Source organism: Puma concolor, chromosome B2 (assembly GCF_028749965.1).
Source record: "Puma concolor isolate L17-30 chromosome B2, mPumCon1.1.hap2, whole genome shotgun sequence".
NCBI classification, from domain to species: Eukaryota; Metazoa; Chordata; class Mammalia; order Carnivora; family Felidae; genus Puma; species Puma concolor.
The window spans coordinates 35527442-35552275 of NC_141671.1; the positions used below are offsets into that span (position 1 = coordinate 35527442).

At 38.5% G+C, this 24834-nt stretch overlaps 1 protein-coding gene across 3 annotated transcripts in view; it reads left to right on the forward strand.

The window, feature by feature from the left end:
* The window catches only part of MAPK14 (mitogen-activated protein kinase 14), a 76720-nt gene that overhangs the window by 26744 nt on the left and 25142 nt on the right, over positions 1-24834 (forward strand). For all 3 annotated transcript variants that reach the window (XM_086706690.1, XM_086706689.1, XM_086706688.1), the window contains exons 3-8: positions 6274-6332; positions 20629-20740; positions 21469-21498; positions 21828-21875; positions 23285-23399; positions 23972-24043. In XM_086706690.1, coding sequence (XP_086562816.1) covers positions 6274-6332; positions 20629-20740; positions 21469-21498; positions 21828-21875; positions 23285-23399; positions 23972-24043 — 436 coding nt within the window. The remainder of the gene's footprint in view (positions 1-6273; positions 6333-20628; positions 20741-21468; positions 21499-21827; positions 21876-23284; positions 23400-23971; positions 24044-24834) is intronic.

Below are 24834 nucleotides of genomic sequence, written 5' to 3' on the forward strand. Positions count from 1 at the left end.
CAAGTTTAAAAGAATTTATGTGTCTGTGTACGAAAGGATCTGTAAAATTTGTAGCATTGTAGAAACAGTGGCGATAGAGATTTTAGAATCATTTGACCCTATGGATTGTTATGGTGTAGAAAAAAATTCAAAATCTGTAAATTTATTACTTGGCTATTCAGACCTTTTCTGTCTTAATAATTGAATTTTTTTCCCATGGTAAGAAAAAAATTACAGAGATGTGATCCTTTATTAACATACATTTGCTTCCCAAGGTACAAATTTCTTCTACATTGGGAACATTGAGACTTAAATTTGGAATTGGATTATGGATGCTCTTGTAATTACAGCTTTAGCTTCTTATTTATTTTCATAGTTTGTTTTAATTGCATCCTATTGAGCAAGTTGTTCTCCACAGGTAACTTCTATTCCTGGGTATAGTGTGCATGAGCATCCATGTGCAAACCTGAGTTTTTAAACAGTTCCGTGCAGAGCTGCAGCCTTCCCAATCAGTGACATGTTTACAAGAAGTTGATATACATGGAAAAAGCCAGCAGGAGAAGCTCTCTTCCAGGGTCTGCATAAAATCAAGGTGGCCTGGCAGCTTAACTGATGCGTTTACATTTGGTTTTTAACACAGTTGAGTGTGTATGCTGTTTTTCATTACACATTAATAAATGTGACAAAGACATTATCATAGCTTTTAAATAAAGAATACTTTGAAAATGGAGTACAAGCCAAACATTTATGGAACCCCAAAGCACTTTCAGGAGGCCTTGGGATCCCACCGATGTTGCCAGCACTCATTTACGAACATCTGGTTTAGATTACCAGTGCCATACTTTATTGTTCTGCCTCGCTTCATAGACCATTTAAGCCAATGTTTAGGGCAGGGATTCTTTTGGGTTATCTGAATCCATGCCTTGGCTTTTCTACTGGTCATAAGAAACAGCCTTATTTAGTTTTTTGTGCTTTAGTTTTCTGTAATGAGACACTTCAAAATGTGTCTTATATGATATTAGGCTGGTTACATTTGGGTCACTCTGTAGAAACGAAAAGGCCACAGTGATGGGATATAATTGTTCTAATTTAGGAGAGGCTAAAAGAATCTTTTAAAAAAGAGGACTGATAGTATTAGGATTTTAATCTACACAAGGTGTTGTATAAGCAGCTTGCTTAATAGCAGTTGGTCTTTTTATGGTAACATGTTTGGGTTTTAGCAGTATGAATGTAGAGCACCTGTACTTAAGTATTGGTGATTTGGTTTTGAACAAAAGAAGGCACATGGCTGAACGTTTCAGAGTTCTCTCTTCTGTTGGCAAGTATTTGAAGGAGGAATGGGAAGGGGCTAACAGACTTTGACTCCATGTAGAAAAATTCCTGAACTTCAGCCTATTCTACAAACCCTTAGGAACTGACAGTGTAAAAGTAGTTTTACCCAGGGAAGAGCCAAGGTTTCCAAGTAAGTTTAATCGAGGATTTTTAGAGGAGTTCCTCTCCTTCATCTTCCTCTTTCTCTTCCTCTTTCTTTTTCTTAAATGACTTTTTTGGGGGTTGCCTGCCTGGCCCAGTCAGTAGAGCATGTGACTCTTGATCTCCGGGTTGTGAATTTGAGCCCCACATTGGGTGTAGATATTACTTAAAAATAAAATCTGTAAAATAAATAAGTAAATGACTCTTTTGGGCCACGGTACCTCCAAAAACACCAGGCCTCCAAAAACAGTAGCAGCTTAAAACTCTTGACAATATTAAGTATTGGTAACAAATGTAATTTCTAGGTGCCAAATGCACATGTGATCTTTTCCCCAAAAATGCTGGACTCAGAATCAATATGTCATCTTGAGTTTATTTCTTTTATTAGTGATAACGAATGGCAGACACACATTTACCAGATGGGTAAAGGGGAATGAGCTAGGGAGAATATCCTCTGTGCCTATAAGAGTTATTCTTTGAACAAAGTTACCTGGTGCATTCCTGATTGAACTTGCGACCTTGATCTCATTAACACCTGCTCTAAGGAAACATGAAAGGGGAGCATCTTGCCAGCTGCAGCTTTTTGCCATCTGGGTAGGTACTGTAAAGATTGCCTGGAGTTAAGGGCCTGGAGATCTGTGCATTTTGAAATTTAAAACTATTCAAGGAATCCTTTAAAAATTTTTATTTGGGATCTACCTTACCGTGGTAGATCCGGTCATTGTTTTGGTGCACTTGTGTTAAAGATATTAAATATTGTTGGTTTCTGAGTTAAAGTGGGCTTTCTCTTGAGTGTGTGCCAATTTGGTAAAAATGTATCACTTCTGTCCATCAGTTTTTGACTGTTGTAGGACAGTCATCAGGGACATTTGGTGATTATTTGTATTGTAAATGTCTTTTCTAAATAATTGATTCCTGGGTTACTTTTGGGTGTCTGAAAGCAGGAGTAAAGAAACAGGCTAAAATATAACTTGAATTAAAAGGAAATTTCCATTCAAGAAATGGGAAATAGGGGCACCTGGGTGGCTCAGTTGGCTCAGCATCCAACTCTTGATTTTGGCTCATATCATGATCTCACAGTGTGGGATAGAGCTCCTTGTTGGGCTCCGTGCTGAGCAGGGATCCTCTCTCCCTCTCTCTCTGCCTCTACCCCACTCGTGCTCTCTCTCTCTCTCAAAATCAATAAACAAACAAACAAACATTTAGCAAAATAAGAATTGAGAAGTGAATAGATTATGGAATGTTCCCCCAAGTTCCCCAGTTTAATGCTGGGAAACTCGTTTTATAGTATTTTCCTTTTCGTGAGTACTCCATAAATACAATTAATGTAATGTAATTAATGTAAAAGCCCACAAAAAATTAAAGATACTTTGATGTAACATGGGTAGTTTTAATCTCATAAGATGTGTCCTTTTAAAGAAATTAAAATTTGATAGACTGTTTGCTAACATGCTTGTGCTGTTATTTTTTCCAAATCAGTTTATTGTGCTTCTTGCAGGCATGCTTCTTAGTCATTTGAATAATTTAGATTAGCTTTGTATCTCAGATTTCGTTACTGGAAGTAGCTGCTTCAGATTGTTTCTGTGATTTGTATTTTGTAATTCTTTATAAACTCTAAGGACTGTGATCACCACTTAATTTGGTAATCCACAGAGGGTCAGTCCTTTGTGCTAGGCACCTTCAGTTACACTGTCTCTTTAATCTTCCTCACAATGGGATAAAAATACGCATCCCCCTCTCTTTCATATGAGGAAAATGAGGCTCAGAGAGGATTCCTTTCTTTCATTTATTTAACAAATATTACTTGAGGTGCTATGTGCCAGACAGTATTCCAAGTGCTGGGGTTATTGGAATGAAAAAGACATAAGTTCATGGATCCAGGAAATCACAAACTGACTGTGGAGTTCAGACTTACAGCTGTTTGATTCCAAAATGCTTGTTGTGTTTTCAAATTGAAGTTGGAGCTTTATTTGAAAATATTTTGGACTTACATTGTTTTACTATCTTTGAGGTAACTCTTACATGAAAAATCCTATGTAAATTGACACCTAGTGTTTTAATTTTACTTTAATTTGAGGATTTTCACAATCACAATTGAAATAATGTAAAACAATGTAAATTGTTTTAAACTTTTCCTGTCATTGGGGAGATGGAGCATCTCACGTAATAAGAATCAATGATTAAAAAATATTGGAACAGTTGAACGAAATCGACTTCTAGATCTCAGTTACCTAAAGTACAAGTGGGGATGGGCAGAGTAATCAAAAGACCAAAGATCTTAAGCCAGGAGTATATCAGGCTCAAGAAAAACAGTTATGGTTTAGATGGAGAAGGTAAAAGAAAATGATGTGACTTAAAGCACGATTCAGAGCTGTTACAAGGTCACAGATACACTATTGGTGGGAATGTAAATTGACCTCAGCTTTATGTAGGACAATTTGACAATACTAAGATCCTTAAATATATCAGTATCCTTTGATGCTGTAATTCTATTTGTTGAAATTTATTTTCTGGAAGGAAATACAAGATGTGCAAAATATATATTACGTACACGTGTACATGCACAGTTGCAGTGTTCCTTAAATGTCCAAAGATAGGAAATTGGTTAATTAACGGTATATACAAATGGTAGAGCATGAAATATATTTGAAGATATGAGAATAGTCATTATATAGTGACAAGGCAGGATATAAAACTGTATGCAGAATATAACCCGAACTTATTTTACATATATCAGAAAAATCAAAGGAAATATCTCAAAATGTTAATGATAGTTATAATGGGTAGTACAGTTATAAGTAATTTTGGTTTTCCTTTTTTTTTTTTTAAGTTTATTTATTTATTTTGAGAAAGAGAGAAAGCATGAGCAGGAAGGGGCAGAGAGAGGGGGAGAGAGAGAATCCCAAGCAGGCTCTGTGCTGTCAACAACGAGCCAATGTGGGGCTCGATCTCACAAACTGCAAGGTCATGACCTGAGCCGAAATCAAGAGTTGGACATGTAATCATCTGAGCCACCCAGACATCCCAGTTTTGGTTTTCTTGTATACAGTTGTCTGGCTAATGGTCTTACAGGTACCTTTCCTTTGGAATAAGATGTAAAGTTTTGGAAAGCTATTCTCCTTGACTTCCAAGGCCTTTCCCTTTTGGGTTCAGGCTATATAATTGAAATTGCTTTTAAAAGCCTGATAGTTGAATGAGTGGAGTAACATTCTAATTAAAAGTGTGCTTTTTCATGATAAGGTTTTGAGCATTGGTGTATTTTACTTTCAGAGCTGTTTGTTTAGCTTGATTGGTTAGAGCAACATGCTAATGAGGCCACTGTCATGGGTCAATTTTCATGAAGGCCATTTGGCTTTCATTTGTTTCATTTCCAGATATTCTTTTTTTTTTTTTAATCTATGAAATTTATTGTCAAATTGGTTTCCATACAACACCCAGTGGTCATCCCAAAAGATACCCTCTTCAATACCCATCACCCACCCTCCACTCCCCTCCCTCCCACCCCACTTCAGCCCTCAGTTGGTTCTCATTTTTTTTTTTTTTCAACGTTTATTTATTTTTGGGACAGAGAGAGACAGAGCATGAACGGGGGAGGGGCAGAGAGAGAGGGAGACACAGAATCGGAAACAGGCTCCAGGCTCCGAGCCATCAGCCCAGAGCCTGACGCGGGGCTCGAACCCACGGACCGCGAGATCATGACCTGGCTGAAGTCGGACGCTTAACCGACTGCGCCACCCAGGCGCCCCTCGTTCTCATTTTTTAAGAGTCTCTTATGCTTTGGCTCTCTCCCCCTCTAACCTCTCTCTTTTTTTTTTTTTCCTTCCCCTCCCCCATGGGTTCCTGTTAAGTTTCTCAGGATCATTTCCAGATATTCTTAACTCTTGTTTTAGAAGTAACTGATGGTGGTTGGGGAATGGTGGTGGTATAAATGGATTGATCAGTATAACTCCACGACCAGAAAAACTGCTCAAAGACCATGGATTACTGAGTATTAAGTAGTTTTCGCTTTATCCTTCCATAAAGATAGCCTTTTGAAAAAATTTTTAAATTTTCTGATCCAAATACCTGATGATGATTAAGAAAAGTATCTGAATTTTAAGACTATTGTAAGAATAATACCAAGATTATATACTAAGAGAATATTTTGGAGCTCAAAAATATCAGTCTTGAAGACGACATCTGGAAAATTTTCATGGAATGATAATACGTTTAAAAAAGATACATGATGCTGGGGCACCTGTGTGGCTTAGTTGGTTAAGTGTCCTACTCTTGATCTCTGCTCGGGTTATGATCTCATGGTTTGTGAGATTGAGCACCGTGTTGGGCTCTGTGCTGATAGTGCAGAACCTTTGTGATTCTCTTCCTCTTTCTCTGCCCCTCCCCCACTTGCATGCATACTCGCTCTCTCTCTCTTTCTCAAAATAAATAAGTAAATAAACATTAAAAAAAAAGAAACATGATACTGTAATAATAGTTCTAGAAGTCTGACCTTTTTCTGCTTGTTAATCATTAGTCTATTAGTGCATATGTGAGTCAAGAGCCCTAAATCTTTTTGCTTCTTATTTACAAGTGGCTAAATGTGAGCAAATTCTAAAGAGATGAAGTTTTTAGTGGTAAAATATGTTATGGGAAATGATGTTAACAAGTAAAAATCAAAACCATAATATGGGTAAAAAATAAGTTGTAGTTAAATGTATGATGTTGTGGTGTTATTGAACTGAGATGGTAGGATTTGAAATTCGTTCCTATTAAAATGACTAAGCTTGATGGGTACTATGGTTCTATATTTATTTACTGTCTGATTTTTCTGTTTTCTCATAGGTGATTGGTCTGTTGGATGTTTTTACACCTGCAAGGTCTCTGGAGGAATTCAATGATGTGTGAGTGAACCTTTCGCATTTGCCTTCCTTAGCTAGATGATGAGTGGCAGTCTATTTCTATTCCTGTTTAGCAGTACACAGACTTCAAAAGATTCTTTATTCCTGTCATCCAGCTCTTCTAGGGGATGGGGATGAATACAGAGATGGTATATTATGTGTGGTGTAAATCTGCATGGGAGGGGTCGGTGCCCAAACTCCTGCTTTGTTCAAGGGTCACCTACATAATAGTATCTTCATCATTTTAAGGCACATTGTGAAGATTCAGTAGTGAGTCCTTGCAGAGTTCCATGGAAAGGAGTATAGGGAGTTTTTTTTTTTTTTTTTTTAATTTTTTTTTTTTCAACGTTTATTTATTTTTGGGACAGAGAGAGACAGAGCATGAACGGGGGAGGGGCAGAGAGAGAGGGGGACACAGAATCGGAAACAGGCTCCAGGCTCTGAGCCATCAGCCCAGAGCCTGACGCGGGGCTCGAACTCACGGACCGCGAGATCGTGACCTGGCTGAAGTCGGACGCTTAACCGACTGCGCCACCCAGGCGCCCCATAGGGAGTTTTGACTATGACTTTTGTTCTCACATTGCCTGTCCCAGTTCTTAAAGAGACGCCTTTCCACGTTACATCATTAAATTTGCATCACTGAATTTACATAAAAAAACCAGGACCTGGTTTTATACAAGTTCTTCTCTCTTTTTTGTCCCACTTACGTGTGGAAATGATACTAGACTTGCACACTCTTCTTTGAAGAACTGGATTTCTGTCCTGGGACAAGGGGTGGACCTCACGTGTTGAGAAAGCTGATGAATTGTGCTGATTCTCCCAGTTGTGACCATCTCTATTGTGTCAAGCCTGCGACCCACCCTGGAAAACAGACCCTGAGATTCTCAGAAACCAGTAGTAGGGGCTTGGGAAAATGAAGCAGGAGAGAAAGCTGCTACAAGCTTATTTATTTAGGAGGTCACTACTGTGGCAGTCGGGCTGAAAACTGCCAGAATCTTCTAGGAAGCAGTTTGAATGTACCTCAGATGGGGAACATTTATCCCCTGGCCCCTGACCCCATTGGCAAGGGTTCCTCTGTGGGGAATTAATGACCTCACATGCCCAGGTTGCACAGTATGAGTTCAAGATAGATTCCAGCAGGTGTTCTTATGCATGGAACAATCTACTGTAGCTTTCCCAGTATCTGAATTAGCACACCTCCCTCCCATCCCTAATTCACAGATACACTATGCCGTAAGAGAGAAGTAACACCTTAAATTCCAGCTTTATTGAAATATAATTGACACAGAACGTTGTGTAAGTTGGGTTCTGATTTTTTTTTTTTTTTAAGTTTATTTCGAGAGAGAGAGAGCAAGCACAAGTAGGGGAGGGGCAGAGAGAGAGAGAGAGAGAGAATCCCAAGCGGGCTCTGTGCTGTTAGCACAGAGCCCAACTCAGGGCTCAAAGTCATGAACCACAAGATCATGACATGAGCCAAAACCAAGAGTCGGATACTTAACTGACTGAGCCACCCAGGTGCCCCAGTTTCTGATTACAGTAAAACCTTGGATTGCAAGTAACTTGTTCTGCGAGTGTTTTGCAAGACAAGTAAACATTTCTAATACATTTTAACTTGATAAACGAGCAATGTCTTGCAATACAAATAGTACATGATGCCAAACATCACATGATCACAACTGAGCCAATGGTTCTTGAAATTCCCTTTGATATACAAGTGCTTTGGATTATAAGCTTGTTTCCAGAAAGAATTATGCTCACAAACCAAGGTTTTACTGGATTTATAAACAAGAATTGAGTTTATCTCTTAGGAGGAAATCTCAGTACCACTTATTGAATATTTGCTGAGCAGAGTGTTAGAAAAAGCCTCAAAATAATGGAAAACACTACTCTTTGCCCTTGACAAATCAAAATCTTACTGGGGGAAGGAAGTAAATTTAAAACCCATTTGTAATCAAGATACGAATTGGCTATAGGACCTTGGACTAGTCACGTTGCCTCCCCGGGCCCCCAGTGGTTCTCTAATTAAACCTAATAGGCAAATGATGAAAATTGGGGTGGTTGACTTCTGAAGCTTTTTTGATACTGGAGAATCTCGGAAAACAGAATGGTGAACCTAAGGTTGCCTGAAGAAAATATTTCATTGTTTATTTTTCTATAATGTTTGTATCACTGAAAAAAATTAGTGCTTGTCCAGGACTGTGGTTATTTCAGAGTTTTCCAAAGTCATTTCAGAATTTGCATAAGAGACCAAACATCTTCGCCTGCAATTAATTGCAAGGTTTGCAAATTTAAATACTTCTAGGGCCAACTAACATAAATGAGGCTCAGCATTATACAACTGGGAGTGGGGGTGTGTGTGGTAAAACAAAATACTGGTACTGTACTTCCTTAAAGTAGTCAAATTCACATTAAAACAAAGCAGACGGATTAAAACCCACTATTCTGGCCAAATCAGACGCGCTAAAGGCTAGAGTGGTTCTGTAGCCTGCCAGGTTTAGAGTAGGCTGTAATTTTGAACATGAATTTTTTGTGCTAATTAATAAAATCTCTAGTTACTTTTCATATTTACAGTTGAATTTTAATCATGTGTTATGTGTATTTGTGCCTTTATGTTGCAGTTAGCATTTTTCATTTATCATACAATTCAAATACAATTTTCCTGAATTTGTAACTTCTTGGTTACTAAGCATTGTGCATACTTCATTTGTAAGACTATATACTTTTTTATTTAAAAAAATTTTTTTTTATTACGTTTATTTTTAATAGAGACAGCAAAAGTGGGGGAGGGGCAGAGAGAGAAGGAGACAGAATCAGAAGCAGGCTCCAGGCTCAGAGCTGTCAGCACAGAGCTGGACATGGGGCTTGAACCTACAAGCCGCGAGATCATGACCTGAGCCGAAGTTGGATGCTTAACCAACCGAGCCATCCAGGCGCCCCAAGACTATGTACTTTTTTAAATTTAAACTTTATTTTGAAGTAATTTCTGCCCCCAACATGGGGCTTGAACTCAGAATCCTGAGATCAAGAGTCACATGATCTACTGACTGAGCCAGCCAGGCGCCCCTGTGAGAACATAACTTTTGAGAAAGGAACAATAGGTAGTGAGTTTTGGTCATTAGGAACAATGTGAATCTAACAGAGAGAGAGATTGTTTGGAAAATGTGGAGTTAAAAGATGAATACATGGGGGCGCCTGGGTGGTGCAGTCGGTTAAGCGTCCAACTTCAGCCAGGTCATGATCTCGCGGTCCGTGGGTTTGAGCCCCGCGTCAGGCTCTGGGCTGATGGCTCGGAGCCTGGAGCCTGTTTCCGATTCTGTGTCTCCCTCTCTCTCTGCCCCTCCCCCGTTCATGCTCTGTCTCTCTCTGTCCCAAAAATAAATAAACGTTGAAAAAAAAAAACTAAAAAAAAAAAAAAAAGATGAATATATGAAGCTGTTCTTGACTGCCATATGATGTGGTTATACAGATGGCAAAATTTTGTAGTTTGGTGACTGAAAATCATCTGGACATTTCTCTTGGCTTCTTGATGGTAATGTTTGCTGGGAGGTGGCATATATATGCATATGCATGCTTCAAATATTTAGTTCCCAATAGAAATCCAAAGAAATTATTTTTTAAAGTGTTTATTTACTTATTTTGAGAGAGAGAGAGAGCACATGAGTGAGGGAGACAGGCACAAGGAGAGAGGGAGAGAATCCCAAGCAGGCTCCACCCTCAGCGTGGAGCCCTGTACGGGGCTCAGTCTCACAACCGTGAGATCATGACCTGAGCTGAAGTCAAGAGTCAGTCTCTTAACCAACTAAGCCACACAGGCACCCCAGAAATCCAGAAATTTTAAATGGCACTGGCCATTTAATGCTTGATTAGAACCTAACCGCTAGAGAAAGCTGCAACTTTGTGCAACAATATTGCCTTTTCTTGGGGATGTCAGTTCTCTAATCAAGCTTATAGGCAATGAAGAGTCTTTGGACTCTTAGTGGGAACTATTTCCTCAAATTTCAGGAAAGCTGAATTGTCATGGTAAGTGGAATTTTCTACTGCTTTTTGCATTTTTTGTTTTTTACACCTTCACATTGCAGGTTTCTTATACCTGAGTTCCTTATCTCTGCTTAGTTCTTGAAGAGGAAATAGAAGTGGGGTTTTAGAATCTGCTGTGATCTAGCAGAAGACCTTACAACAGGGTCAGCCAGCAACCATTGTTTCAGTGAAAACCAGTGTGCAAATTATCACCTTGTGTAGAGTTAAACTTGATAAAAATGACTATTCATCTAACAAGTGTAGCTTTTTTCTTTTTAAAAATTTTTTTAACGTTTGTTTTTGAGACAGAGACAGAGCATGAACACGGGAGGGGCAGAGAGAGAGGGAGATACAGAATCTGAAGCAGGCTCCAGGCTCTGAGCTGTCAGCACAGAACCCAACTCGGGGTTAAAGTCATGGACCATGAAATCATGACCTGAGCTGAAGTCTGATGCTTAACCGACTGAGCCACCCAGGGACCCCTAACAAGCGTAGCTTTTTTACGTCTCATTGTAAATAAAAGCTGCTGAGCATAGTGCATTGGTAAAGAGAGTTTCTGGATTACATTTAATCTGATTTCATTCAGTATTTGAACACCTATCCTATGCTAGGCACGGTACTAGTTTCTGAGGAATGTAACAGTAAATAAAGATAAGCATGATCTCTGATGATTGAGTTGAGACTCCTCATAGGAGAGAAGAAAATTTTTAATAAACCATAGGCAGTGTGGTAGGTTCTGGAAGATCCTACATGATTTGTTCCTCTGCACTCCCTGACCACATCTAATATTCTTCCCACCCACTCTCTGCATCCATCCACTCTGGCCTCTGTGTTCTTGCTTGAATATGGACATCCACATTCCCAGTGGGACCTTTATCCTGGTTTCTAATGTTGGCCTGAACACCCTCCCCACATATCCACATGACTGGCTCCTTCGTTTCTTTCAGGACCCACTCAAAGGTCTCTTCACCAGAAGCTCTTTTTCCCCTCACTAGCATAGCTTCAGCCTACCACCGTCCGTGTCTACACCTTACTCCACGTTGTTCTTAGCAGATGTTGCCATCCTACATTTGTGATTGTGTCTCTTCTCCCTCTGGCTTGCACGGTCTAGTAGAGTAGGGAGTTTGTTTTCTTCCTTGTTGAATCTTTAAAGTTGTTTTTTTTTTTTATGTTTTGTTTATTTTTGAGACAGAGAGACAGGGCACGAGTGGGGGAGGGGCAGAGAGATAGTCGAATCTTTAGCACTTAGAGGTTTCAGATGAGGAAACTGTGGTCGAGAGAACTGAATTCTGTAATACTACATATGAAATTGCATACAACTCAGGTCTTTTGGCTCTAAATGTATTTCTTTTTTTTTTTTTTTCTAAATGTATTTCTAATGACATTTTTCTTGATCCAGGGCTATGATTATTATTTGAAAGTCTGCCAGCCTTTCTTACTGGGTAGATACTATGATTGGTTCTGTGTAAGATGTCACAACTGAAGGCCTTCCAGTTGTATGTGGTGCCTGTTTGTAATGAGACAAAACATAAATGTTTACCTAAAATAACTCAAGGACCAAGTCAAATTTCTAATGTTGAAGCAACATACAGGGTGTCAAGACACAGGAGAAACTCAGTAGAGGAAAGCCTCTAAACAAAGTAATAATTGGGTCTGAAGAAACAGGTAAATATCGATGGGGCTTAGAGGTTGAAATTTATTCCAGACAGTCAAAGAAATGAAGAAAACGTGTCAAGTGTACAGAAAAAGAGATTTGATTGAATGGAGAATGTTAAAGGAGTTGATAGATAAGCATTGATTTTTGTTTTGTATTTGGATAAAAACTGTGTGAGTAAATTATGATTGATTGGCTTTTGTGGCAGAGAAGAGTTGTTTTCCTAATTTAGCAAATAAGCACTATCTGCTCGGAAGTAATGCTTTCCTCCATCACTGTGAAAGAAATACCCAGCCTCATTGTTTGGGCTTACAGAAATACTTTCATTCTTTGAAAATAGGCTGAGCGCCTAAGATAGGTAATGCAGGAAGAGAAGCCGTCTGGGAGAAAGATGAAGGAGTTAACTGTATCAACGGTATATTTGCAACTTACTTCCTTCGCAGGTCTGCTGCCGACCTGCCGAGGGTAGAGAGTTGGTGAAACTCCTTGTAGCTGTCTTCAGTGACTTACATTTAATACCATTGAGTTTTTGTCTGATATGGTCAATAAGATGTCCCCCTTTTCTCAGATGAGCTAATTTAAAAAGGTAAAGAAGCTTCAGGGTCTGGCTTAGAGTTTGGGTCCTTCAATAAATCTTTCCCGGGGTGCCTGGGTGGCTCAATGGGTTAAGCGTCCGACCTCAGCTCAGGTCATGATCTCATAGTCCGTGAGTTCGAGCCCTGCGTCGGGCTCTGTGCTGACAGCTCAGAGCCTGGAGCCTGCTTCAGATTCTGTGTCTCCCTCTCTTTCTGCCCCTCCCCTGCCCATGCTCTGTCTCAAAAATAAATTTAAAAAAAATTTTTTTTTAAATAAAAAATAAAATAAAAAATAAATCTTTCCCTTCAATTAACTCCTTCCTAAGTCCGGGTTGGGGCCCTCTTTTGTGTGTTCTCTAGCACCTTGATATTTTATAGCTCTAATCATGCTTTCTTAGGAGTTTATATTCATAAATGCCTTCCTCTCATCTAAATTCTGTAACTCTCTTTTTCATCATTGCATCCCCAGTGCTCAACAATTAATATTTGTTGGTGGAGTGATTGAAGAAATAACCTTGTGCTGTCTTGTTTACAACTGGCTGATGATCTAATTTTCTGGTAGTATGCTCAGTATATTCTCTTTTGACTAGCTTTTTGTTTTTATCCTGTAATGTAGACCATATAGTAAAATATTGAGTCCAGGTTGATTGATGCAGATAATTTAGAAGTCACCTCTCAGTAATCTTTGCTTTAAATGAGGAGAATAGTTTGTTGTGAAATAAGCTGGCTAAGCTGTCTACATGGCTGCTAAATGGTACTTTTACTCCTTACATTAAAACCATCTGGTCTGCTTACCAGATAAGATCTTTGGCATGAGTATTTTAATGAGATGTATCTTGCTTGGTCCTACTAGTAATTCTATATGCATTGTCCTGAGTCATTAGATTCTGTTCAGTAGTAATTTAGTGCCTACTATCTACCAGATACTGTTCTAGTTTCTATAGATACTACAGGGAACAAAAATAATTTTGTCCTCCTTGAGCATTGTACAGATAGATAACAATAAACCATGAGCATAAAAATAATTTAGTGTATTAGCAGGCAGTAATGCTGTGGACAAAAAGAAAAGGTAACATAGGGGAATTTAGGAGTGTGAGGGCAGGGTGTGAGATGCAGTGGCCAATGACCTTCTCATTGCGAAGGTGAATTTTGGAGCAAACATTTGAAGGAGTAGAGGAATTAGACTCACGGATATTCTGGGGGAAGAGCATTCCAGGCAGGAGAGCATTCTAAGCAGCAAGAATAGCCAGTGCAAAGGTCCTGAGATAGAGGACTCCATGCTGAATTGGAATTTCAGCAAGGGGTCTCTGTGCCTGGAGTAAGGAGGCCAGTGTGGAGCTGAATGGAACAGGGGAGAGAAGTAGATGATGAGGTCAGAGAGATATTTGGGAACAGGGTGCTGGATTATGTAAGGTTTTATTCGGCCATTGAGGGGGTTTTTATCTTTATTCTAAATGAAAAGGAGAGAAGTGATATGATCTGATTTTTATTTTTAAAAAATTACTCCGCTGCTGTGTTGCAAATAGATTGTAATGAGTCCCAAGGATCACTGGATGTATTTCAGAGGCTTGTGGTTACAAATTGTCAATCTCTGTGATTATTTTAAATACTTTGTTTAAATATGGAAATATTTTTTTGCCTTGTGATGATTGCTTTATCAAATAGGACTAACAGTAGTAGACATGCCAATCTATAGATATAAGAGAGATTTTTTTTTTCTATGAAGATTTTTTCTGATTGTATCATGCTTTAAAAAGAAAGGTGGTAGGGGAGGAGTCTTGACAATTGGGTGTTATCCAAGAAGTGCTTAATAAGTGAAGTTCTAAAATGGGGCACTGTTGAGAGTACTGAAAACCTCTTAATGTAGAGTTCTGCCTTTTTGCTGGTACAGTAACTTTTACTTATGATCACTTTGAGAGATGGTGATTTGTGCTCTTTATGTTTGATTTAATTTAAGGGAGACCGTCTTCCAAGGAAAGTGAAGAACAAGATTTGAATCAGGCCATGAAATTGTCTTTTCAGCCTTTAGACTAATAAAGTCCGATTTACTTAATTCATTTTTTTAAGTGCATTTTTAAAATTTTTTATTATATGAAATTTATTGTCAAATTAGTTTCCATACAACACCCAGTGCTCATCCCAAAAGATGCCCTCTTCAATGCCCATCACCTACCCTTCCCTCCCTCCCACCCCCCACCCCCCTCAACCCTCAGTTTGTTCTCAGTTTTTAAGAGTCTCTTATGCTTTGGCTCTCTCTCCCACTCTAACCTCTTTTTTTTTTTCTTTTTTTTTTCCTTCCCCTCCTCCATGGGTTTCTGTTAATTACTGAATTCATTTTTAAAGATGGGAGCACTAGGAAGGGAAGAGAGGGACCCATGGCTCTCCACTGGCTGCAGCCTCTATGCTCACAGCTCAATTTGCCCAGAATCCAAAGGCCTCCTTGGCCAAGGGCTCCATCATGCTGGGTATTTTCATCCTAATGTTCTTTGCCATCCTAGGCCTGGTCATTCTGGCCTACATTATCTGTCTGCTCTAGTGGCCTGCGGCTGCGATAGGGAGCCCTCAGAACCGTTCAGCAGGGAGGGAGGAAGCTGACTGGTCGAGCATCCTGCTTGGCTGACACACCAGTGGATCTTTGTTTCTGGTCATTATTTCGGCTCCTGGTCTCCAGGCCAACGCGGGGCCTCTTATCAACAGCAGCAACCCTGCTGCCCAGCAGACCTCTTCCAGAGCCTTCTGGATACGGTTAACCTCTGTTAAGCAGGGGGCTTTTTGAGCTGGAGATAGAGGGTGTTGAGGACACAGAGCTGAAATGTAGACCATTATGGAGAACTGCTCAAACATTCATCTTGATAGCCTTTCTTTAGGTGTAAAGGCAACTGCCTATGATGCTAAAATATGTTCTTTCCTCTCCCTGTCACATGCGGGGGGGGGGGGGGTCCCTTGTAAGTTCAAGAGCACATTGTCCATCTTCGTCTATGAAGTAGTCACTTTATCAGTGTCTTTACAGATTGCACAGTCTAAGGCTGTGTGGTATCCCTGTCTCACTCTGTAGCCAAAAGGAACTTGTCATTTGAATTTAAGATTTATCATAATTTTTACCACTCCATACCACTTGTGCCCTAGGTTCTCATTTAAAGAGAGAGATGGTTATATGGTCCTCATTCTTTGTGACTGGGTGAGTTATAAATTCTTGAAATAGGGTATCTATAACTCATCTTGTTATTTGAGAAAAATATCTCTCTTACCCTAAATAAATGTCTTTAATTTTGTCAAATATTCCTTTTATGGAAAAAAAAAACTTTCAACTTATTTCTTTGTCCAATTAGGGTTGAGGAAACCATGTATTTTGGAATCCAGACGAGGCTTGGGCCCCAAATCTGTGGTAGTTAATTTCCTTGAAAAGTCCATCAGAATTGTTCTACATTTGATTTTCCTTTCTAGCTTAAAAATAAACAGAGAGAAAAAAAAGATGACAACTAGATAGCATTCCGGCTTTCTCAAGTCAAACCTCTGTTAATTTATTTGAGGTATTATGAACACTGACAATACTAGTCATGTCTTTACCAAAATGTAACTAAATTTCCTTTCCAGAGACAAATGCTGTAGAAATGTGGTTATCCATGAATGCTCCTTTTGGAATAGACTTATTCAAAATGTGTTCATCTACATTTTCTTCTCCCTTGTTCACCGTTTTAAAAGTTCATACCTCTTCCATAAACATTGAGTAACTTTGCATGATGCTTGCTTTTGTCCACTGTTGGAAGGTTTATTTTTGAAACCTTTCAGTATATGATGAGCTGGAATTTGACAATTGGTTGTTGTGAATTAGTCTTTGGGATTCGTGGAAACAACATACAGTGATTAGGTTACTCCCTGCAAGACATTTCTGCCATGAATGCTTTTTAGTTTATTTAATTGTAGCCTGGCAGCAATGCATGATAGTTATTACTATATAGACTCATTAATTTAATGTTTTGACAGTCTCACCCTCTGCCTGGAAATTTTACTGATAAAATAGATGTGGTTTCTGATGGGGACAGTGGTGGAATATTCTAATTAAAAGCATGCTCTTTGTCTCTCAGGCTGTGCACTCAGTGGTCTTCTGGCTATATAGGATTTCTTAAAAAAATTTTTTTTCTTAATGTTTATTTATTTTTGAGAGAGAGAGAGACAGACAGAGTGTGAGCAGGGGAGGGTCAGAGAGAGAGGGAGACACAGAATCTCGAGCAGGCTCCAGGCTCTGAGCTGTCAGCTCAGACGCGGGGCTTGAACTCACGAACCATGAGATCATGGCCTGAGCCGAAGTCGGACACTTAACCAGCTGAGCCATCCAGGCACCCCTGGCTGTATAGGATTTCTTAAGTCACTGGTAACCATTTAAACGCAATAGTTATATTTGAAATTACTATGGTTGTTTTGATAATACTGCTTAACATCTTTGTGAACTAGAACAGGCTTATTAGAGAGTTAAGATTTTTAGGTTTTATTTCAAGGGAGATTCTAAGTGGAATCATGTAGAACAATGTTCTCTTTGTTTACCTTTTCTCCTTAAAATTATTTTTTAAAATCGAGAGAATAATCCTTGTTCTATCCAAAGTCATAAAATGTAATTCTTTGCAAAACACTTATAAAATAGAAATTGGATTCTCTCTTCCTCAACCTGAGCCTTACATTTTGTCATAATTGATATTATGCATATGGCAACCATTATACTTGATCTTCTGGGAGAAGTCCTGATTTCAAAATATTAACCAGTTATTGATAACATTCTCATATTTGTCAGATTATGTGTTAGTTGGGGCTAAAAAAATACAGTGACTGTGATTAAGATGGAATATTGCTAGGCTTTTGCCAACTTTCTTCTTTCAGTAAAGATTAACTTTGATAGTAAGTATCAAAGTTACTTACTTTGATACTTACTGTCAAATTACTTAATTGAGAATTATTATGGAAATTATCTAGAGATACTGCTTCCCTGATTATTGTGACACTTAGAAAACTTTTTTTTTTTAAAGAAGATCATTCTTTTGACTTACATTTGAGGTCAAATGGAAGAATTTGGAAGCAGTATGTGCTGTGATTAAGACCATGGTCCTGGGCGCCTGGGTGGCTTAGTTGGTTAAGCATCTGACTTCAGCTCACGTCATGATCTTACGGTTCGTGGGTTTAAGCCCCTCATCGGGCTCTGTGCTGACAGCCCAGAGCCTGGGGCCTGCTTCGGATTCCGTGTCTCCCTCTCTCTCTGCCCCTCCCCTGCTTATGCTAGCTCTCTCTCTCTCTCTCAAAAATAAACATTAAAAAAAAAGTTAAAAAAAAAAAAAAAAGACCATGGTCCTGAGAGCAAACAGTTTTTGATTCAACCCTTGATATTATCACTGTTTTAACCTTGAGCAAGTTACATATCCTTGTTCTGTTTCCTTATCAGTGAAATGGCAAGGCTAATGAGACTTACCTTATAGAGTTGTCGGGAAGAATACATGAGACACAGGCATGATACACAGCGCTTGACACAGAGCAAGCACTGACTACATTTGGTTGTTATGTTGAGCTTGGAACATCTCTTAAAAGAGAACTACCTTTAATGAAGCCTTTCAAAAAGTCCAATTCACTCTTTATTTTATTTTATTTTATTTTATTTTAACATTTATTTATTTTTGGGACAGAGAGAGACAGAGCATGAACGGGGGAGGGGCAGAGAGAGAGGGAGACACAGAATCGGAAACAGGCTCCAGGCTCTGAGCCATCAGCCCAGAGCCCGACGCGGGGCTCGAACTCACGGACCGCGAGATCGTGACCTGGCTGAAGTCGGATGCTTAACCTACTGCGCCACCCAGGCGCCCCCCAATTCACTCTTTAAATTACATTTAGAGCCTGCCCTTTCCTCAAGGACGTGTAATTGTGCAACCTTTAAAAATATGAAATGCTAAAGTCTTACTTTTATATCTAGGCTAAGTTCTTTTGATCTTTGTGAAATTGGGAACTGACCATATCCGCCCAAAAGGGAAATTACGAAACAGGAGAAAAATTCAGTTCCTCTTTAAGGAGAGAAAGTAACAATGTAATGTGTGATGTGGTGTGATGTGGGGTGGGGTGTGTGTGTGTATGAAGAGAGATCATGCACATATTTATATAACGCATTAATAGATTTAAATGTACTGTCCTAGTGTCTTTTCCTCTAAATTTATAAAATATAAACATAGAAATGAAACGAAAGCATTTGTAATAGCTCAACTGGTACACATTATTATTCAGCCTCAGGAACGAGTAGTGATTCTTACACAGCAGAGAAAACCTAATTTGATTTTTAAAAATCCAGCCTTTTTACTACTGATCTGGTTTTTATGTTCCCATAGCTGTGTAATACAGTAATGAGTGGGTAAGGCATTGCATCTAGAATATTTGTGGTGAACCTGTTGGACTTGAATGTAATCGTTTCCCTAATCTTTCCATGTAAGGTTAATAACCAGGACCACACCTGTGAGGAGAGCTTCTGGAATGCCCCACTTTGCTTTATAGATAATATTCCTCCTTCCTTTAAAGTAAATGCAGGAATATTGTCAGTGAACAATATCCTTTTACCAGTGAATCCTGAAAAAGAATTATAATTTGAAAATTTAAAAATATTCCTATTTTAGTGCCTACAACTTGGTTTATAATGAGGTGAAAATAACAATGATAGATTTAAAAATCAAGATACTTTATCATGGCCATGTATTTAGTTGCACTGTGTATTTCTCTTGCAACATTTTTTTTAAAAAACTGATATTGACACATACATCATTCTGATCTTCATCTTTGCTTTTTTCTTGTCTCTTTCTTCAGAGAACCTAGGAAAAGATACATCTAGTAAGAAGGATTATAGAAATTTTTAGAAAACTAGATGGAAGGTGGTAAAGTTAGAATAGGGGTAATGAGCCCCCCCATGTATTTACTAAGTTGTTAGCTGTCACTGTCATACTTACTGCCTTGCCTTCCCTTCCCTTCTCTTCTCTTCTCTTCTCTCCTCTCCTCTCCTCTCCTCTCCTCTCCTCTCCTCTCCTCTCCTCTCCTCTTCTCTTTTGTGCATCATGATAACTGTACTCTTTTATCCCTATCACCTATTTCATCAATCCCCCTACCCACCTCCCCTCTGGTAACCATCAGTTTGTTCTCTGTAGTTAAGAGTCTGTTTCTTGGTTTGTCTCTCTCTCTCTCTCTCTCTCTCTCTCTCTCTTTTTCCTTTATTCATTTGTTTTCTTAAGTTCCACATATGAGTGAAACTATATGGTATTTGTCTTTCTTAGACCGACTTATTTTGCTTAGCATTATACTTTCTAGCTCTATGTCGTTGCACTATGTATATACCACATATAGTATATGAAATATTACACTGTGTATATATATACCACATCTGTATTCATCAGTTGATGGACACTTGGGCTGCTTCCATACCTTGGCTGATGTAAATAATGCTGCTATAAACAAAGGGGTGCATGTATCCCTTTGAATTAGTGTTTTTGTATTTTGAGGGTAAATACCCAATAGTGTGATTACTGGACATATGATAGTTCTATTTTTAATTTTTTGAGGAACCTCCATACTGTTTTCCACAGCAGCTGCACCAGTTTGCATTCCTACCAGTAGTGCATGAGGGTTCCTTTTTCTCTACATCCTCACCAGCACCTGTTTCTTGAATTTTTTATTCCAGCCATTCTGACAGTCATAGGTGGTATCTCATTGTGATTTTGATTTTCATTTCCCTGATAATGAGTGATGTTGAGCATCTTTTCCTGTGTCTATTGGCCATCTGTATGTCTTCTTTGGGGAAATGTCTGTTCATATCTTCTGCCCATTTTTTAATTGGATTATTTGCTTTTGGTGTGTTCAGTTGTATCAGTGCTTTATATGTTTTAGATACTAACCCTTTATCAGATATATCATTTGCAGATATCTTCTATTCAGTAGATTGCCTTTTAGGCAATTGCCTTATTAAATACCTCTAGAAGTCTTATGAAATTAAGAGCTTTCACAGGGGTTCTGGATTATTGTGTAACTCTCCATTAATTTCTAGGTATCTGGTGACCCATCTCATGGGAGCAGATCTGAACAACATTGTGAAATGTCAAAAGCTTACGGATGACCATGTTCAGTTCCTTATCTACCAGATTCTCCGAGGTCTCAAGGTATAGTCTCCCTTTCTCCATCTCAAGGCTTAAGAGAAAGAAGAAGAAGAAAGAAAAAAAAAAAAAAAAAACCCTTTCTTATGGAAAATTTCAAACATAAAATCACAAGTACAATTATACTGTAATGAACCCCTGCGTTTACTCAATGACCACAGCTACCAACATATGGCCAATCTTGTTTCTGTTGTATTCCCCAAGCCCTGGATTCTTTTAAGACAAGTCCAGACATCATATCATTCCACCCATAATAGATATTTCAGTATGTATGTCTGAGAGCTCAGGACTCTTCATTCTTCCTTCTAAAGAGTAGTCATAATCTCTTGATCTAATCTAATGTCTGGTCAGAGTCATGTTGAAACTTTAAAAACCTCCTCTAGGATGCTAATTTGTTTGTGGGAAGGGCAGATAAGTAATGTTTTAAAATTAAAGCACCTTTGACATTGACATTTAGCAGCTTTGAGTCCGTAGTGAGCTCCAGAGCACTAGCGAGAAAATAGGTTGAAAGCTGTTTCACTTATACTTCAACTCTATGAATAGAGTTGATAGTATAGAAATCATAGTTATGATAAATGTTCAGATTACTAATAATTACTTGTTCTCATTTCTAATGCTACTTTTTAATACTAGTAGTTCTTACTGATTCATGAAAATATACTTTAACTATGTCATATGGCCATAAGAGGTTGGAGATAACTTTTTGATTTAACTGACTTTTTTCTCTTTCACAGTATATACATTCAGCTGACATAATTCACAGGGTAATGTATTATGATTTTGATGGCATTATTTGGGGAGGGAGCGCTGAAGTGGAGAGGACCGGCATGTGGCCAAGATCCTAGTCTAAGCTTATTTTAGCCATTGAACTATGGATTATAACTTTACTCTAAGTTTAAACTGATTAAAGAAATGTGTGTGGTTTTTACTATATAAGGCTAATTAGGACTAGGTAGTGACTGACTATAGATGGAGATCATTTATAGCTGAATAAAGTCTTACTTTTATGTTTGGATCTTCATCATTACCTGTGGGGAGAAAACCTAGCATGAATCATAGAGTTGATCATGGCCTCTCTGGACTTGCTTCCTAGGACCTGAAACCTAGTAATCTAGCTGTGAATGAAGACTGTGAGCTGAAGGTAAGATGAAGAAACAGTGGGAATTGTTTGTTTCCACTTGTAATTACATGTTTGACTAACCAGGCAGACTTATGTAGTAAATGGGTTTATAAAATCATGACTTTTTGTCTGAAAATTCATATTTTCCTTAGAAATATCAGAGTTTGAATCACAGACTTAATAAGTCTTAGTTTAAAGGATATTGAAGGTGGCATCAGGTGTCGTATTTTCATTCTAAAATAAAGTTACATTAGAAATTTAATTTGTTAGTTATAATAAAGGAAAATCATAGTCTGAATATTAAGTAAGCAATCCTGAAGAGATAATTACTAGATTAGTTTCCTAAGATAAGAATGGCAAAAGCCACTCATTCAAAATAATTCAAATAGGGGATAAATATAAATATATAGAGAGCAAGCAGCTTTAGAATATTTTTTCTCATTTTTAATCAATCTTTTAAACATAATTAAATGTAATAAAAAGAATCATTTTAAGTGCACACTTGATAAATTTATGTATCCATTTAACCACCAACACAATTAAAATAAAGAATACTTTTTCACTTCCAGAAGTTGACTTATGCTCCTTCCGAGCCACTCCCTACTCCTCTACCCCTAATCCTGGACCACTGATCTAATTGCTGACACCATAGAACAGATTTATTTTTTTCTGGAATTTCACATGAATGGAATCATACAGTATTTGTGTGTGTGTATCTGATTTTTGCTTAGTATAATATTTTTGAGATCTGTGTCATATCAGTAGTTCATTCCTTTTTGTTGCTGAATTTTTGTGAATTCAATATTCACAAAATATTGAACACAATATTCATTTTGTGAATATGCCACGATTTGTCTATCCATCTACCTGTTGATAGACCTTTGCTTCAATTCCAGTTTGGGGCTGTGTAAAGCTGCTATGAATATTCATATGCAAGCCCTTGTGTGGCTGTATGTTTTCATTGCTCTTGGGTAAATGCCTGGAGTAACATTTTTGTTTTGCTTTTTGTAATTTCATTTTTTATTTTTTTATTTTTTTATTTTTTTCCAACGTTTATTTATTTTTGGGACAGAGAGAGACAGAGCATGAACGGGGGAGGGGCAGAGAGAGAGGGAGACACAGAATCGGAAACATGCTCCAGGCTCTGAGCTGTCAGCCCAGAGCCCGACGCGGGGCTCGAACTCACGGACCGCGAGATCGTGACCTGGCTGAAGTCGGACGCTTAACCGACTGCGCCACCCAGGCGCCCCGTAATTTCGTTTTTTAAATTGCTGTGTTTATCATGCATTCCAAACATAGACTTGGAAGTATGTTTATGAAAGTGCTGTATTGTTCTTCCCGTTTCTGAGGCAGTAGAGTTTTTTCCCTCCTGCCTTCTGAGACTTAGGATCCTGACTGTTCCAGTGCCTGATTTCTCTTCTCTCCCTTAGATCTTGGATTTTGGACTGGCTCGACATACAGATGATGAAATGACAGGCTATGTGGCCACTAGGTGGTACAGGGCTCCTGAGATCATGCTGAACTGGATGCATTACAACCAGACAGGTATTGCTTTTATTGGTTATTTAGCACCTTCTTGGTCAGCATGTTGAGCATATTTGGGATTCTCAGAAGCGGAGGTAGTGGGAATGGGAGGAAGCATCTTTTTTTTCCATCAGTAATCCTTTTAAAGTCGACAGAAAATATTTCAGTTGCTCAGATAGAGAAGGGGGGTGGTGTTGTACACAGCTTTCAAACTTTATGATTTAGCAGTTGAGTTTTTATTTATTTAGACTTCCAGCGTATTCTGTGAGTACTTCTATCTGAAGACAATAGGTTCATAATTGTAACCTCTCAACATGACTTGGGAGAATCCACCATTTCCACCAATAAGAGTCTCTACCCCTTTGTGAACAGCTTATTTCTCTTTGCCTTAATTATGTTTTGACATCCTACCTATGAAGCCCTTTAGTGGGGTGAAGGTCTTAATAAGCTAACTTCCATAAAGATGAGCATGAATCGTGGACCTCAAATGTCTTAAATATTAATTTGAGTATTTCACTTCTAGTTATAGTTCCATTTGTGGTCAGGTATGATAACAGTGACATTGTATGCCCTTTTCTCTTTAATTTTGCCAGTTGATATTTGGTCAGTGGGATGCATAATGGCCGAGCTGTTGACTGGAAGAACGTTGTTTCCTGGTACAGACCGTATCCTTTAAAAAGTTTTGGATTCTTGTTTCTTATCTGTATTCCAGTGTCCATGGAAGTATATCATTTTTACCTATCTCTAGGGAAGCTCTCAGTTACTTGCTTATATAGTTGAGACATGCGTTATGAGATCTGCCCTCTGGCTAAGTGTCTTGCTTTGCCAACAAAGTGCCTTCAATTTTACTTGTGAGTTGGAAAAATTCCTCACAAGCTGGGGAACTCTTTATATCTTTCACCTGTCATCTTTTGCAGTGAGTTCTTTATTACATTAATCTTCCCACAGCAGTTCTGCAACCTGAGCGTATTCCTGAGAGGCTCCAGATCTCAATGACTGGTTTAGTCTACTTGTACAAACACTTAATGAGAGCAAGACACCCATTTATAAATCAGGGGTGTCTTTAGCTTTTATGTTTGATTTACATGTTAAAAAGATTATATTTCATCCCTATAATGATGCACCTGCTGACTCTCTTTATACTTGTTGTTTAACAACAAATAATAAAAGGAAGACATGATAAGGGCATCCTGCCATGTGATGGCACAAATTTTTTTTTCCAGCACAATTTTGTTTTTATCTAGATTGTAGCCAAACCTTAATTTACTGCCAGATTTACCATCTAGCCCATGGTTTACCATGGCCCTTTTATTTTAGGCCCTTTCCCTTCTGCTGTATGCCCATTTCATGCTTTAGAAGTAGTATCATCCAAATGTGGTTTGTTAGAAGTCCCATTACTTTCACTTGGGGAAGATGTTCAAGTGAGAAAGAATGTTGAAATATGTGTCTAGAATTA